Source organism: Chinchilla lanigera, unplaced genomic scaffold (assembly GCF_000276665.1).
Source record: "Chinchilla lanigera isolate Chin_1 unplaced genomic scaffold, ChiLan1.0 scaffold00093, whole genome shotgun sequence".
Taxonomy (NCBI): Eukaryota; Metazoa; Chordata; class Mammalia; order Rodentia; family Chinchillidae; genus Chinchilla; species Chinchilla lanigera.
In genome coordinates this window covers 805,466-822,289 of record NW_004955494.1, presented here as the reverse complement: position 1 = coordinate 822,289, position 16,824 = coordinate 805,466, and the positions used below count along the sequence as shown (strand labels likewise).

The 16,824-nt window shown below is 55.5% G+C and overlaps 2 protein-coding genes across 7 annotated transcripts in view; one reads left to right on the top strand and one right to left on the bottom strand.

The window, feature by feature from the left end:
- The window catches only part of Trpv6 (transient receptor potential cation channel, subfamily V, member 6), a 15,131-nt gene extending 13,642 nt beyond the window's left edge, over positions 1-1,489 (top strand). The window contains exons 14-15 of the mRNA XM_005405387.2: positions 276-382; positions 748-1,489. Coding sequence (XP_005405444.1) covers positions 276-382; positions 748-1,039 — 399 coding nt within the window. The 3' untranslated portion in view covers positions 1,040-1,489. The remainder of the gene's footprint in view (positions 1-275; positions 383-747) is intronic.
- A 121-nt stretch (positions 1,490-1,610) lies between these two features.
- Positions 1,611-9,808, bottom strand: Ephb6 (EPH receptor B6). Of its 6 annotated transcripts, none has more exons than XM_005405381.2 (18): positions 9,717-9,808; positions 9,235-9,435; positions 8,897-8,961; positions 7,885-8,653; positions 7,039-7,194; positions 6,384-6,734; positions 6,122-6,246; positions 5,790-5,952; positions 4,812-4,926; positions 4,502-4,554; positions 4,241-4,360; positions 3,876-4,123; positions 3,454-3,627; positions 3,208-3,294; positions 2,818-2,967; positions 2,324-2,517; positions 2,034-2,189; positions 1,611-1,923 (listed from the first exon to the last, which is right to left on the bottom strand). In XM_005405381.2, the coding sequence occupies exons 2-18, from the start codon at positions 9,332-9,334 to the stop codon at positions 1,815-1,817; spliced, it is 3,135 nt and encodes a 1,044-aa protein (XP_005405438.1). In that variant the 5' UTR covers positions 9,335-9,435; positions 9,717-9,808; the 3' UTR covers positions 1,611-1,814. The 6 variants fall into 6 exon arrangements, with proteins under 6 accessions (XP_005405438.1, XP_013360463.1, XP_013360464.1 ...); XM_013505009.1 differs by having other exon boundaries at positions 3,454-3,624; XM_013505010.1 differs by having other exon boundaries at positions 4,812-4,902.
- Positions 9,809-16,824: the final 7,016 nt, after the last annotated feature.

The window sequence follows — 16,824 nt, the reverse complement described above, 5'->3', positions numbered from 1 at the left end:
TTCTCCTGCATCCCACCTGAATCCCAGCCTTATCCCCCTGGCTCTGTCCCTGGTAGAAAGCTGTGGAGGTCAAGTCTCATTAACTCTCTCCCTCAAAGAAGATTAAATACAGTTCACACCGCTATTCTAGACCAGTGTTGCTCACCGCCACCCGAAGCCAAGAGCTCCCGGATTTCCTTGTTGTTGCTGAACTGCCCTCCGCCTGGCCTCCTCCACCCTCTTCTCAGTCGGCATCCAGCCCCTTCTCTGACTTCCCCTCCCGTCCTCACATGCAGGTGGTAGCCACCACCGTGATGCTGGAGAAGAAGTTGCCTCGCTGCCTGTGGCCTCGCTCTGGGATCTGTGGGCGCGAGTATGGGCTGGGGGACCGCTGGTTCCTGCGGTAAGTGATGGTGTGGGCTGCGCAGTCCCTGAACAACCAACCACCTTTGCGTGGGGACCCTTTGCTTGGACAATTCCCTGCTCCCAGGGACCCTATAGAAGTCTGTGTACTCCCTAAGCCCCAAGTCCATCGACTGGGCTGCAGCTACTGAGGAAGGGATCCCTATAGGAGCCTAGACCCCTCCAAGTGTACGCAGAGCTGATGGGCCAGAGCCTATTTCCTGAGCGTGTTGTTCCCCATCCCCACACCAGGCGCAGAGAAGGAGAAAGGGCTACAGCGTGGTGCTGGCAGTGGGCAGGACACAAGCAATGGTCTTGCCTCCGCTCTTCAATTCCTGCTCTCTCAAGGCTTCTTCCATTCTGCAGGGTGGAAGACAGGCAGGACCTCAACCTGCAGCGAATCCGGCGCTACGCCCAGGCCTTCCAGCCACAGGGAATCCTCTGCTCTGAGGACTGGGACAAAGACCCAGGGGAAAAACCAGAGATGGGCCGCCCTGTAGGCCCCTACCTGTCCTTTCCTACACCCTCAGTGTCCCGAAGTACCTCCCGCAGCAGCACCAACTGGGAAAGGCTTCGACAAGGAGCCCTCCGGAGGGACCTGCGGGGCATGATCAACCGGGGCCTGGAAGAAGGGGAGGGCTGGGAGTACCAGATATGACTGCTCGCTAGTTGTTGGAGCATCAAATCCAAACCAAAACAACAAAAATACAACAGAAACCGAGGTCTCATCTCCCAGGTCCAAGAGGGAAACGGGGAGGGGCATGATGTCAAGGAATGTATGCTAGAAATAACTGCTCCAGGTCTTGCAGACTCCCTCAGATCGGGCAAAGGGAAACAGTCTGTGGTCCTCCCTGCCCCAAGCATTTCTGACTCTTGTATGGAAGTCCCACTGCACATCAGAGCACTTTAAAGGCAGGTTCGCCTTCTCCGGAGCCTGTCTCAACCCAAGTCATAAGTGGGAAGGACTCCTTCGCAGGGTGCACCAGACAAGTACCAGGCTTGTGGAAGGGAGTGTGAGGGAGGGAGACGGATGCCACCCCAGGGATGGGGAAGCTGGGCTGAGTCTGACACCTTCCACCTTCCAATAAAGCCATTTCCTTCTCCTTGGGCTGCCCCTCCTCTGCATTTCTGGGTCCTCTGCCTTCCCTGCCTACAACTCGGGCCCCGCCTCCAGGGCCTTCCTAGCCCCTCCTTGCGGACTGAGGCCTGGACACACCCAAACTTGCAAATTCCCTTCTTTCCCTTTAATGTGGGGGAGGTGAGCGGCAGGCGGAGGACTGGGGAATACAGTTTGCGTTTCCCAAGGGCCGGGTTGACTGGCAGGCACGGAGGTGGAGGTGGAGCCTGGCTCACGTCTCACACGTCCCTCCTTGGACCTGCATCCAGCTGGGTCCTGGGCATAGTCAGTGCACGGCTTCTCAACCAGGCCACATTCACACCTCCACGGAGCCCGGCTGCCTCAGATGCTGCTGGAGGAGCTGGACATTGTACAGCAGCTTCTTCTGGTGGCCAGCCAGGGTGATGCCGAGGGCAGGCAGGTCTCTGGTGGGGAGGGAGTGGGTCAAGTCTGGGCCAGCTGCTCCAAGATCCCAACCTCAGCCCTCAGCTGGGGCCCAGAGCACCTGCCCACCCGCATGCCTGCCCCTGCTTACTCCAGGCTGAGCTGAGCCACATCACTGAAGGTGCAGAGGCCAAACCTGGAGAAGTTGTCCTGGTAGCACTCCAGTCCAATGGCTGCAAGCCAGGCCTGGGGCGAGTCCAGACAAGGAAAGTCCAGGGCCACAGGTTTCAAGAGGGCCTGGGAAGGTCTAAGGTGAGGAGGGGCAGGTAGGTTAAGGTCAGTTCGAGGTCTTCTCTTCAGCTTAGCCCTCTCTCCTCAGCTTTCTTTTGGTTTGCATCTACCCTCCCTGGCTCTCCCGGGCTCCGGCCCCAAGCTCCAGACCTGTCCCCTGAACCCCCATCGGCCTGCAGTGTGTCCGGCTTGCGGATCATCTTGTCGAAGGCAGCCACCAGCTGGTCAAAGTGAGGCCGCCGGGCACGGTCCTTCTGCCAGGTGTCCAGCATCAGCAGATGTAGTCCGGGAGGACAGCCTGGAGGTGGAGGCAGCCGGAACTCCTGCTCTATTGCGTTTAGGACCTGGGGACCAGTGGAAACATAGGATAATGGGAAGCTATAGAGAGCGCGCGGTGCACAAAGGCAAAGCTGGCCAAGTACTGCATGGCAGCAGCCACTCCCCGCTGCGTGGCCACCAGCTGCCAGTAGAGGGAAGTGTTAGGAGAAAGGGTGAGCTAGAATCAGGGGCAGCATGAGGTGGGAACAGGGAAGAAACTTGAAAGTATGGACTAAGCCACTCATGAGGTTGCAGAAGGGAGATCTTAGAATACGTGCGCCTGGGAGGGTCGGGTGGAGGAGACAGCGCACGGGTCAAGCGCTCACCTCCTGCTCACTCATGTCCCAGTAGGGGCGTTCTCCATAGCTCATCACTTCCCACATGAGTATCCCGAAGCTCCAGACGTCACTGGATGTGGTGTGCTTCCCATGGGCAATGACCTCGGGGGCTGCCCAGCGAAGCAAACAACTTGAGCTCTAAGAGGTGGAATCAAAAGCAAATTAGTCATGCTCTTACTAAAACTCACATTTATTGAGTCCATGCTCAGCTGTGCATGGAGGGTTTCACAGCAGGCATCCCATTTAATACTCTTAAACATCCCGAAAGGGTGGGTGATTGGATGCAGAAGCTGAGGCGTAGAGAATATGAACTTGTCCAAGATCCAGGCCTGGAGAGTCAAGATTGGTGCCCAGCTGTGCTGATACAGGAGCTTCTACCTTCCGAGTGCTAGGGAGCTGGCAGGTGCTGATGCTAGAGTGTTGCAGTTCTTCTGGCCTCCCGGTTCCTTCTCTTTGCCTCTGTCTCTGAAAACCATCATTTGCCCCCCTGTGTAGGTTTCTCTCCCCTCTCAAGCAGCTGAGCCTCCAATCTCCAGGCACTGAGACTCCCACCCCAGGCACCCACCCCAGGTTCAAGCTCCAGCACCTGCAGAGAGATGCTGAGTCCCCAGGCTCCACACTAACCTGAGGACTGTGGCCAAGACGTGCCACCTTGCACACCAGGTGGCTGTTCACCAGCACACTTCGGGCAGAGAGCGCGCGGTGCACAAAGGCAAAGCTGGCCAGGTACTGCATGGCGGCAGCCACTCCCCGCTGCATGGCCACCAGCTGCAGGCTGCTGAACTGGCCCTCTCGCTGCTGAGGGGCAGGGGGCAGAGGTAAGCACCAGGACCGGGAACCTCAACATGGTGCAGACACTGGCGTGAGAGGCAGATGGGGGCAGATGGCAAATTTGGGAAGCAGAAAACGTCCTGGGAAGGAGGATGAAGCCCACCAAGGGAGGTGGGGTGGGAGGGAGCCAAGGTACAGGGCCATATCTCCTGGAGAAGGTGAGAACCCCATGCTTCCCTGTCCCCAAGGACCCTCCTCCACCAGCCTGGACTGACCCTGAGGAAGCTGTCCAGGGGCCCAAGCTCCATGAGCTCCGTCAGCACCATAAGAGGTCGGCTCTTGGTGACTACGCCCTCCAGCCGCAGGATGTTGGGGTGCTGGAACTGACCCAGCAGTGCGGCCCGGCCCAGGAAGGTCATCTGCAGGCTTTCAGCACCCCCAGTCCACAGGGCCTGGATGGCCACAGCCTGTTCACGCCGTCCCCTGGGCTGCAGGCGGCCCCGACGCACTTCTCCAAAAGAACCTGGGAGCACAGGTGCAGTTGGGTGGAGTTGGGGAAGGCTGCACCTAGCGGGGCCTTGGCCAAGGAAGGCAATGAGGGATCCCCAGCCCTCCAAGACCTTCCTTGTCCCTGCAGTACCTGCTCCAATGACCTCCTCGATCTTGATATATGCAGGGTCAACTTCTCGGGCGAGTTCTCGGATGGCCTGGCAGGGGTCCTCATATGTAGAAGGGTCAATGTAATACTTTACCCCAAGCCCTGCAGGGAAACGTATACAATGAGAGTGGGGTGCCAGGCCAGGTGCCTCTGTCCTCACCTCCAGGAGATAGCGTCATGGTCCCCCTCAACCTTGCCCTCCCCAAGTCCCCCACCCCCTCCATTTTCCCTTCGTGCCCCCACCTGGGCTGCTGTACTGCTGTAGCTGTTCCGTGTATCCTGTCCCACGCCGCTTCCTAAGGGACAAACCAGCACCCTGGAATGATGTCCCTATTTCTGCCCTCTGCTTGCCCCAACCATCCCGCTAGCGAGGCTGCTTCTCAGCCGGCTCCCGGGAGGGAGAGGACACTACCAGGCTGCTCCTCCCCACCTGTGCATGGGGTTCAGGACAAGGTCTGGGGCCGTGGAGAAGGATGTTTGGGGTCTCGGTGGAGGCTAGCCACCAGGACAGAATGGTGCCAGGGTGGTTGGGTAGGAGTGCCAGGGGCCTCACCGTTGGAAGATGACGACAAGCACAGTGATAGCCGCCAGTAGGAGGAAGGCCAAGGCCCCTAGGATGGAGCCAATCACCAAGGACAACTTTTCTGGGAGTGGAGAGGACAGCTCACCTGAGGGACCAGCGCCGGGGTCACAGGGGCCAGGCCTCTCACCCAAGAGCGCACACAGACCCCGCTGTGCACAGCATCCACACATGTCACACATACACCTCAATGCACATCCACATGCCTGTGCAGACATAAGCACATGCATACCTCAAACTTCGTACATCCACACACATGCACACAAGGGCAGGTACGCACCCCAAAGCCCACATCACACCCACACACATGCACACAAGGGCAGGTATGCACCCCAAAGCCCACACCACACCCACATACACAGGTACACACCACAAAGCCCACATCACATCTGCACACATGCACACACAGAGGCAGGTACACACCTCAAACTCTATACTACACCCACACACATGCACATACAAGTACCCACTCCAAATCCCACATACCTGCACACATACACACACATGTAAGTCCACACCCCAAAGTCTACACCACACCCACACACATGCACTCACACAGGTAGGTACACACCCCAAACTCTATATTACACCCACACACACACACATACATGCAGGTACACACCCAGACCTCTTATAGTACACACACACACACACACACACACACTTGCATGCTCAATCCTTCACACGCACCCACAACCTCTCTAGCCCGCTTGTACACCCAGCACATGTTTATATGTCACACACATACCTACACCCACAGTCCTCCCACACCTCACACTCTTCCCAGAAAGCCCTTAAGGTCAAGGTTCAGCTCCTAAAGTCAGGGTCAGCAAACACTCTTGTCACACCCTCCCGCCCCAGAGCCTCTGGAGCATCCCGGGCGGAAGCTTGTGGCCTAGCCAGTCGTGACTATCCCTCCCGCCTCCCCTGCCCACTGCGGCCTCCCCTCACCTTGCGGCAGTGTCTGGAAATAGACCTTGCCTCCGTATGGACCGTGGCCTGCGGCAGTCCGTGCTCGCACTTGGAAGCCGTAGATGTGGCCGGGGCTCAGCTGTGTCACGGTGGCAGTGTTGGTCTCGCTGGTCAGGGTGAAGGAGTGCGATTCGTCCTCTGCCTGGGGGGCACAGCCGCTCACTCCCTGCCTGGCTTGGCAGGCCCCCTATCCCTAGCTCTAGGCCCCTGGAGTCTCCTTGTGCATCCCTCAGACAACACCAGCCCCTGCTGTGGGGCTGCAAGCTCCCTCCAACCCTGCTGCAGCGGCCCCTACCCTACCTTCTGCCCACCTGGTCATAGTAGCGGAGCTGGTAGTCAAGGATGTTCCCATTGGCCTGGTCGGGCTGTGGCCAGGACACGGTGATGCTGTTGGCTGCCCGGCTCACTTGGTGTACCACAGGCACTGCAGAGGGGACTGAATTGTAGGGGTGGGATAGCGGGTGGTGCTCAGACTATGGATTCCAAAGCAGGCCAGATGGAGGGCAGGAGCGGAGAACAGGGATCATGAGGAGCTGAGGCCAGGCATCCTCAAGGTGGAGGGAAAGGGCTCACCTTCGTGGCTGGTGCTGACATTGATGGCTGTAGCCTGAGGAGGGTCAGGGCTGAGCTCAGTCACCCCGTTGACAGCTTGCACCTCCAAGATGTAGGGCACGTGCGCTCGGAGCCCTCCGACTAACACTCGACTCTCAGTCAGGCCCCTCTGGCGGGGATCAAAATGCACCTCATCCCTGCAGCGGCGACAAGTGCCCCCACCGCCGGGCTCCTGGTGGCCTCCACACTCCTTGCACACAACGTTGAAGAGAAGGTCCCCTCGTCCCCCCAGCTCCTGCGGCAGGCGCCAATGCAGCATGAGCACAGAGCCTTGCACCTCAAACCAAAGCTCCCGGGGAGCTGAAGGAGGGCCTGCACAGCCAAGGGCGGGGCGGGGCAGAGCCAGCAGGGATGGAGTAGTGGGAGGAAGGGATTGAGGAAAGAGGGTCAGGGGGTGGATGGCCCAGAGGGAGGAGCCAGAGAAAGGGAGAAGGAGAGCAGAGAACAGAGGAGGCAGGAGGGAAGCAGGAGGGACAAGGAGGGCAGGGAGGGGAGGAAACCAAGGAAACAGGAGAAAGACAAGTCAGCTCCAAATATAACACCCCCAGTGTTGTGCACCCCCACTTCCGGTCCCACCCCTTGGGGCTTTTCCATGCTGGGCTAGTGGGGTACTCACCAGTGCAGGGGGCCTCTGGTGGGTCGGAGCTGGCCCGATAGAAGCCCTGAAGGCAGGGGCAGATAGGGGCTGCAGGGTCAGCCGACTGGCTGCGAGCAGGGCACGGCGAGCAGGGGGCATTCCCGGCGGAGGCCTTATAGGTCCCAGCGGGGCAGGCTGGGGAGGCAGAGGGAATGTGGGAGTCACACTCACGGCACCCACCCATCCTGAGTTCCCCGCGCACCTGCACACAGGTGCTGGGGTGCACAGACCTCCGCTCCCTAGAGCGGATCCTCTGTTCCTCCTGAGACCTAACCCTCCTCCATCTCTTCCCAGGAGCGGGAGATATTCTGTGAGTCACTGGGACAGAAATGCATTTCCACTGATGCAAAAGGGAGGCTTGTGGGGGCTGTGGGCAGGGCCAGCCCAGGTGTGGGAGTCCCAGGCTGGGTTGCATAACCTCCTTCTGCAGGAACTCTTCTTACACACTTCCACTGTTGCCTCTGCCTGCTTCCCCAGCCACTCGGCCCTTCAGGGCACCCTCCTTAAGCAGGTGACAAGGGCAACAGGGGACCCTATCCAGTAACCTAGGAGCTCAACTTTTAGCCTCCATCACTTCTTCATCTGTAGCCCCAGGATCCTTAGTAATTACTGTGGCGGGCTCCAGAACATTCTAGATAATTCCAGATAGTGAGTGTGAGCATTTGTATGCCTCAGAAAATAAAATTGAGGAACACTGGTCCTTCCTGAAGATGGGTTATTTCTGACTATTGGGGGACGAAAGGAAGGGTGGGGTGTCCAGGAGAGGAAGCCAAGGTCGGGGGCAGGTGAGAGGTGCTGGGCACATGGCAGAAAATGGGTCCTCACCTTGGCAGGCTTTGTCTCCACGTGCGGGCTGGTGTCCTGGCTGGCAGCGGCAGCCCCCGACGGCCACCATCCACTTGCCTTCCCCATTGCAGTGCAGCCTGGGGGGGCTGCCTCCGGCCTGGCCGCCCACGCCATCCTCCTCCAGCTCTGCGTGAGCCACACAGGTGCCCACAGCTGCCACCAGGGAAGCCCCCCCAGCCCCACTGGCCTGCGTCTCAGGAAAGGAGGCAAAGGCCCGAAGCACAGGGGCGCAGGTGTAGGAGAAGAGCTTCACGGCTACCAGGGCCAGGCAGGCCCCCGTGTCCTGGAAGGCCACGTAGAAGCCGCGCTGGGTCAGAGGGCCAAAGCTGCGCTCCTTGACGTTCAGCTGCAGCCCGGCCCGCTGCCCCGTCCTGTGGGGCCCTGCAGCCCACGCGGAGGAGGACGAAGAGGAGGAGGCTGGGAAGCTCTCGTCCGCTGCGATAGTGTCCACTTTGGTCCAGCGCTTGAGGTGCCAGGCAGGGCTGCTGCCAGGGCTGTCGGGCTCCTCAGCCTGGCGGTAGTAGAGAGTGAAGGTCTCCCGGCAGGTGCCCCCGCTCACGCCCAGGCTGGCGCAGGCACGCACGGAGAAGTGGAGTCTGATGTGGGCCCTCTGGGCCCCTCTCCGCTCCACAAAATGCGTCTGCAGCCAATTGTCCTGCGCAGCGCCCGCGGGGGCCCCTGCCACGTGGCACGCCTCGAAGGTCCGCGTCAGGCGGCGCTGGTCGTCCAGCACGCTCACCTCGTCCCACTGCGGGGTGGGAGAAGATTAGCTGCCCTGCCATGCAGGGGCGTTAGAGTGACAGTGGAGGGGCCCTGTCTACTGTACTGACAATAAAGTTAGTGACAGGGAAGGCAAAGAGGAGAGACTATGACAGCCCGTTCTTCTGGACAGAGGGGGTCTCAGCCCACCTGGGTACCCCGGGCTTCCTGCCTGACTCCTATTCTCAGGGAACGGGGAGAGGGCCAGAGCTCAGAACAAGAGTAGACTCACCCCACCTGGAGGGTAGGTGAGCCAGCCAATCTCAGAGGTCTCTCCTGTGGTGTCCAGCAGCACCTCTGCCCAGACAGAAAGGGACACACAGTGCCAGCAGCAGCCACTCCATCCCCAAGGGGACCCAAAGAATGTCCCTCCCTGCTCCATTTCATTTGCCAGCAGGAGCTCAGCTGCTGCCAGGAGCCTGTCTCTGAAATACCTGACGCAGGTCCCTCATGATCCCCACACCTGTCCCTCCTCAAAGTGTTCACACTTTTCTGCTTTTTGGAGCCCTCCCCTTCCCCACACCCTGGACTCCATTGGCACTGGGGGTCTCCTGCCTGCCTCCTTCTTACCTTCCAGAGCCAGCACCGAGGGCCCTAGGATCAGGACCCACAGGCTGCACACCATGCCCGCCACTCTGATCTTCTGCCTGGCAGCACCCTCAGTAGCCATGGGGCATCTTCAGGGCCGCTACCATTGCCCCGGCCACCACCCAGCTCCCAGGTGGGGCTGTGGCTTTCACAAGACTGGGAGACTTCAGCCACGCTTGCTTCCTGGGGAGACACGCAGGGCCAGAGAGCAGGGAGGAGGAAAGTTTTCATGTGCAGCCCAGGCACCCGGCTGTGTCCCCTCTCACAGCGCTCAATCTGCCCAGGCACCGACCATGGGGGGGAGCAGCAGGCACACAGGGTCTCTCCTGAGCTGCTGTGCAAATTCCAGTCCTGCAGGACCCCGTGCCAGGCCACCCCCCACTCCCTGTGCGACCATGACTCTGATGAGCTCTCTCCTGGCCCCCTTCTCACAGGGAGCCCAGGTAGCTCTGGATCCTTCTTACCTCTGTCTGCTGGGAGAAGAGACTCCAGCTCTCCCTGTTCATCTACTCTCCTTCCTTCCTCCAGCAGCCACCTGTGTAGAAGTCAGAAAATTCCTCAAATTCGAGTCAAGGGACAAGCGGCTGCTCTGCCCTCACTGACGCACGGATTCTCCCCGCGCCCCCCACGCTGCCCTGGACACTCTGGACTTGCAGAGAGGCAGTGGAGCGAGAGGGACACAGGAAGATGGCCGTGGGGGAGGAGGTGAGGGAAGGGAGGGGACCAGATGTAAACGCACATGAAAAGACTGTGAAAGATAAATGAGGAAAGAGCTGTGCAGTCCGGCAGACACTCTCTGGACAAAGGTTCTCTCCCCCAGGGGCTCGTTCTTTCCCATGGCTCACAGGACAATAAGCGCATGGCTTGTACACATGAAAAGGAGCTTCTTGTTTGCTCACACTTGAAGGAAGACAGATGAAAACAACTGTGGAGAATGGGAATGGTGGCGCATGTCTGTAATCCCAGGGCTCGGAGGGGCTGAGGCCGGAGGATTGAAAGCTTGAGCCCAGCCTGACTTGGCAAATTAGGGACAGCCGGTCTCTAAATAAGGGTTGGGGTTTTAGCTTAACGTGAAGGTCCTGTGTTCAGTCCCCAGTAACGCAAGCACAAGCACAAAAACAGAAGCAAAACCGTGGCATGCAATTGTTACGTACAATCTCAATGCCCCTGCCCCTAATTCCTATATGGAAATCCTCACCCTTGATGGTATTAAGAGATAGCGGCTGTGGGAAGTAATTAGGTGCTGAAGGTTGATCCCTCATAAATGAAATTAGTGCTTTTATAAAAGAGATCCAAAAGGGCTTCCTAACCCTCTTTCCACTTTGTGAAGCTATAAGGAAAAGAAGATAGTTACAGCTGGAAAAAGGACCTATACCCAAAACCAAACACTCTGCCACCCTGACCCCAGCTCCACCTCGAGTGGAGAGAAACACACATCTATGGTTTACAGCCCACCCGTCTATGGCACGTAGCTACTGCAGCCCAAATTGACTAAGACATCATTTTTAGCCTCGGAATTGAGAACACACTGTGTGGGACAAAGTATTAGCCATGGGGCCCCCATCTCTACACTGGGTTTATGAGGTCTCCGTGGGACGCTGGTGTGTGTAGAATGACTGCCAATCCCGACCTGGGAGCTCCAGCTCTAAGAAACCATTCAGGGACCACAAATTGTACCAGTTCGCACGGATGTGTGATCAAGAGTACTCATGTGAATTGGTTATAAGGGAACAGGCTGCAAACTAACTGTCCATCCACACAGACAGATGCCAAGAAAGTATGGGGCATCCTTCATGAGGAGGGTTCTGAACTGCTTGTGAACTGAGGGAAAATCATTTCCAAGGGATACAGGAAGCTCCCATTTGTTAACTGAAGAACAAACATATGCATGTGCAGGGACGGGCTCTGCTGGAGGAACCCAGGAAACTTGGTGAGAAAGCACAGGAGGAGGACTGGGAGCCACGGCCAGGGAGAGTTCACTTCCACTGCATTCTCTTGAATTTTATACTTGAAATCTTGCATACGAATTACCCTTTCAATGACCTCATTACTTATAATTCCCTTTAAAAGTGTAGATATCAACTTCTTAGTATATGAATAAAGTAGTACCTTTACACCCTGAGAATGATTCCTGGGAACAGCTAGCTCCCTGCTTAGGAAAGTTTCCAGGCCTGCAGGAGGCACAGCACTGTGCCCAGGAGTCTAGGAACAGGGATATCACTGCCTCCAGGGTCACAGCCAAGACTCACAGGCAGCCCCTCCTCTGCCTGCTGACCTGGGCAGTGGCTGTGCTCTGTCTCTCCCTGCAGCTGAGCCCTGAGAGCCTGTGTGTTGCTCAAACGGGAGCAGCAGAATCCATTTATTTCTCTCTGGTAGGCATGTTGCCCACATTGCTCAAGAGAGGGCAGAAACCAAAACCAGCTACAAAACAAAAACAGACAGTTGGAGGGGAGTTGCAGGTTGCATCGATGCGGCACTGTTAACCACAGTGACATGGAAAACTACACATTTCTCGAGGAAACTGAAATTGAACTAGGAGACTACATTTCACTGAGATTAATACGAAAATCATAATTTGATTCTTACTCATCTAATTTTTTTCTGGTAAAGCTGTATGTGCTATAAGAGAAAGCCTTGAAGCTGGCATGGTGGCACATGCCCGTAATCCCAGCACTTGAAGGAGCCAAGACAGCAGATGGAAAGTTCTAGTTCAGCTTGAGCAGCTCAGTAATTTTATTGAGATCTTGTCACAAAATTAAAATAAACAGTGAAACAGGGTTTAGGGTGTAGCTTAGTGTAAAGACCCTGGGTTCAAGCCCCAGGTACCACAGAAAGTAAAGAAGTCTCATCTCTATGAAGCTACCGTGGAAAACACACCTTGGTACATGGGTGTGTAGTGAGCACCCACCAACCAACCTCCGAGATCTGCTTCTCCAATCTGACAGCCTTTGTGTAAAATGGAGAGTATGATTAACAGGCTATGGCAGTAAGTTGCAAGCAGTTGCTTATAGAAAACACTTTCTAAGAAGTCAAATACTGCCCTCAAAGCTGCTAGGATCATTCACAAGTTCAATACAGGCTCCAAAGCAAAGGAGATCCTGAAAGAAGGAGCAGGCATCCCTCCCTTAACTTTTGCAATGCTGCTGCCATCTCCAACTACTGTTTGCTAAAGTAATTCAGTATGTAGATCCAGCCCTCCGAATCTCAGTGCCTTCATACAGACACATGTTGCATGCCCCAGAGGCAACTAGATCTTGTCCAGAGTCACAGTCCTTAGGAACACTGCTATCAAGAACAGAAATGACAGTGTCAAGCTCTCCCACAATGAAGGCTATTTTACTATTTGCTGAGCTGTTCTTTAAAATAGACTCTCTCAGGCAGAACAAGAATGGATCCTATAAACTTCACAAAGAAGAAACACAAGCTCTGTGTCTTACTAAACTCACCAGCTAGATAATCATGGACAGAGAACAATACATATTTTGGTAACATTTTAACAACTTTTTTGTGCTTGAAAGACAGCAAAACAAGATAGAAAATATACACCCCAGATAATGTCCACTGTGCAATGTGGGACATTATAACCAATGAGGAATGGCAGGATATTTGCTTTGCTGACCCACAATACAAGTCATTCAGTGGCTTGTGGCTGTAGTGGGCGTGCCTTGGTAGACTTAGTACGCATGTCAATGACAAGATGAAGCTGGCCTCCCTCCAGAAAATGCAGAAAAGAGTAAAAGCAATTACGAAATATGTGAAGCCACCTAATTTCTTAATCTTCTGTCATCAAGAAGAATGCAAAAGAAGAAAATGGAGGGGCTGGGGATATAGCTCAGTGGCACAAGTGCCTGCCTGGCAAGCGCAAGGTCCTGAGTTCGATTCCCAGTACCGCCCCCCCGAAAAAAGAAGAAAATGGAGACACTACCTGGACAGAGTACCACTTGAGTAAGTTTTTGAAATTTTACTAAAAACAGAGAGACATGTTCAGTGAAGAGAAATGATTGAGATGTTAAAGAGCCCAGAGGTATGTCTTAATGTCTGATGAGAGCCTCTTACATTCAGACACAGAATATTGAAGGTTAAAAGCACATTTCTCCAGGAAAAAAAAAATTGTTGTTGAATCAGACTGGGGAGTTAGGTCAGTTCCTGCTTATCTAACAAACCAGGCAAATTCAACTCTTTTATTTTTTAATATAAAAAAGAATCTGAGTGCATCTCCACTGGAAGAATGAAAATAAGGAAAGAGGAAACTTTAAGATATGGAATAAATTGCTGTCAACTAATTCATACCACTGCAGATTCTTTTCAAGCAGTGTCAAAGGTAGAATAATAAGTGATAGGAACACGACTACTCTACCTGCTTGGAATACTAAACAGGCAGTGCTTAGACCTGACCTCCAAAGATGCTGCAGGGGCTGTGGACATGGACCATCTTTGACACTCATCCTCAAGAGCATCCCGGACACAGCGAGCATGGGAAGAGGCTCCCACAAGGCTCCTTCTCCTCATCCTCAGAGGCTGCTTGAGATTCCTCTATCTGTTCACCTGGGGAGAGGAGCTGTCCGGTGTTGAAAAAACCTCCAGCATGAGACAGTACTGAAGACAGATCTCAGTGGGGGAAAACTCTCACATCTCCCATGCACATAATGTTTTAAAAATATAAAATGCCCAAAGCAGCAGAAATATGGATGTAAAATGACTGCACGAATGGGAAACTGATTAGAGGAATTGGCACATGATAGACATTGCATTCCGTGATTTCAAATGTTTCTCTGCTCCTTTTGTGCATATGTCAGTTTCGACTTCTAATGCCCTGGAGACAGGACACCCATGAGCCTTGTACATTCCTTTGGTTCACAAAACAAACACAGAATTAGGCATCTGGGTTTTGCTCTGGCTTTTAGAAACTGATGAATCTTATGTAGTCAGTTCTCTGTGAAAATGGAGTGGATAAAGATAAATTTGTAAATCTGTAAAGGATTTAAAAATTAACACAGCTCAAATTAAATACTAAATATGGAAGTCCCATAAGCAAATCTAGCTTGCTTAAAAGGGCTTATATACCTCAATCCATAAAGTGAATTTTGAGAACAGTATGACAGAGATTGATGAGGTAATAAATATTGGTTTCTGTAGGAAGCAGAAATGGAGGATGGTAGGTGGGGGGTAATTACGCTTTGTCTTACATGAACTTCAATTGATTTTCTCAATATTATATTAATAGGCATACTTTATTTTCATAGATACAACAAAATCTAAACAAAGAAAGGAAAATGTTTTTAAAACCTAGACAAATACAGCATGCTTCTGTTTCACCCGCTCCCCCTTGACCCTCTGAGCTCCACACCGTCTAAGCATGTTCCCCTGTAACAGGAAAGCAGAGATGAAGGGGTGGCAGAAGCTGAGAGTGAAAGATCAGAATCGACAACAAAAGTAAAATAACTTGTATCCCTCGATGTTCCTGAAGCGTCTCTCCCAGGTTCAAACCCTCATGCTTCTCTGCCTCCACTCATGCAAAGGTCAGGAGCACAAAGGCGCAGAGGGGAAGAGAGGGGAGGGCACTCAGCAGAGTTGAGTGCATCCAGGAGCCAAGGCCAGCAGCAGTCCAGGGCAGAGGGAGCGTCCTCAGGGCACAGGGGTCAGTGGTTTGGTGTCTCCAGTGGGTGCTGGGCTGATTCTCACACCTGTTCCCTGCAGGGTCCGCGTGGGTGGGGTCAGCACCAGAGGACACCAGGCCCCGTCCTCTGTCCTGTTCTGCAGCTGTTAAGCCCCTGGGAAATTCCAATGTAATCCTTGCTCAGCTGAATGCTGCAGCCTCCTCCCTCTAATCTGCACCCTGGAGATCCTCTCGCAGCTCTCTCTCTCCTGCTCTGGCCTTCTGCCTTGAAAAGGAGCCCAACAGGCTGGAAGGCAGCATCCCGGGCAGGCAGGAAGGAGGTGGCTGTGCTCTGGCTCTTGATCCCCTGCTGCTCAGGCAAAGACGCCCATTTATGGATTGCCCAGCAGAGTCCTGTGTCCCTGGAGGTCTCCAGCCTGTGAGAATGTCCCCAGGAGCATGCCACGCAGACAAATGTGCCTCCCACTCTCCGGTGCGGGCAGGGGAGGCATTTAAGATGCAGGCAGTGTCTGGGTCTGGCCACGTAGAAGGAGCCAGACAGCCACGTAGAATGAGCTACACTGGCTGGGCACTGACTGGGGACACACAGGCCCTGGAAATGCACATGGGGTGGGGTGGCAAGTGTGTGTGAGGGAAGAGCAGAGCAAGGGGGTGGGTGAGAGCCCCTGAGTGCCAGGAGCAGTACCAGTGGTGGCCATGCCCCAAGACACGTCCAGGCAGAGGGTGGGTCCACACAGGAAGGGGTGTGTGTGAGGTGAGGGGGGCGGCAGCAAGAGCTGGAGGTGTGTCTCTGTGTGCCAGGACCTGCGGCTCAGGGCTGGCTCTGCAGGGGTCCCACGAACGCCTGTGCCTTGCTCCATCTGTCTGGCTATGCACTTGGGAGATGCTTCTGCAGAAGTGTCTGAGCTGAGAGAGGGCACACAGCAGGGAGGAGAGAGGGAAATGGAGGCTTCCAAACCTACTGCCCAGATACTGCCCCTTCCCATCCACCTGGAGCGGGCAGCAGGGCAGGGGTAAGGGCCCAGGACCCCGGACCAGGACAGGGGGCGGAGCTTGGAGCCCTGCTGTCCCAGAGGAGGGTCCTGCGTTCCCATGCTCAGCCATCCTGGCCTGCTGCTCCCAGCACCCAGGGAGCTCCAGGGTCACGGCCAGCCATCACCTTGCGCACTGAAAGGACCAACAGAATCCAAAGCAGTGCTGTTCCCTCCTTACTAGACGGGAACACAGGAGCCCACGCTAAACTTCAAGGACGAGGTCTGTAACCCAGAAAGGGCCACTGCTCCCCTGAGCAGCACGGGGTCCCCCACTGCCCTTTATTGCTCTGGCAGCTTCCCCGGGCTGTGCGCAGCCCCTGCTCCTCGCCAGAGACCCTCAGCTCAGAAGCACCTTCTCCCCTTCCGGAGCCTGAGTCAGGTTCCCCGGCTACTGGAGGGCCTGAGTGAACTGACTGGGAACAGGCCTGACAGCTCTTCTCCATGGGCACTGCCAGGGACATTACCACATGAGCTGCGCTGGGCCCAGGCCAGTGCCCCCAGGGAAGGGAGGAGAGAGGGTGCCAGACTGCCAGGATGGTGGGTGGAGGTGGAGGACAGGCAGGGCCAAGCACCCAGAAGCAGCGAGGGGCGAGGCTGGGGCAGGAGCAGGCAGGAGACTTTGGTTAGGACTTGAGCTTCAGGCTGACAAGCAGGAGCCAGGCCTCCACTCCAGGGCTGTAATGTGATCCGGGCCAGGGCAGCCAGGGATGTGTGGGGAGCTGTGGGCAGGTGTGCACGGGCCTCCTGGCTCCTCCCAGCTCCAAGGGGATTGGAGAGATGCCACTGGAGTCAGAGGGATGGGCAATCCTCTCCAGGACTCTAGGAGGCTCGTCTCTGGGGGAGCCCCCAGCCCCTGATCAGGACCCTCCGACCGCGAGCAAGAGGAAGGTCTCTGGAAAGGAGGCAGAAGGGTAGAGGGGC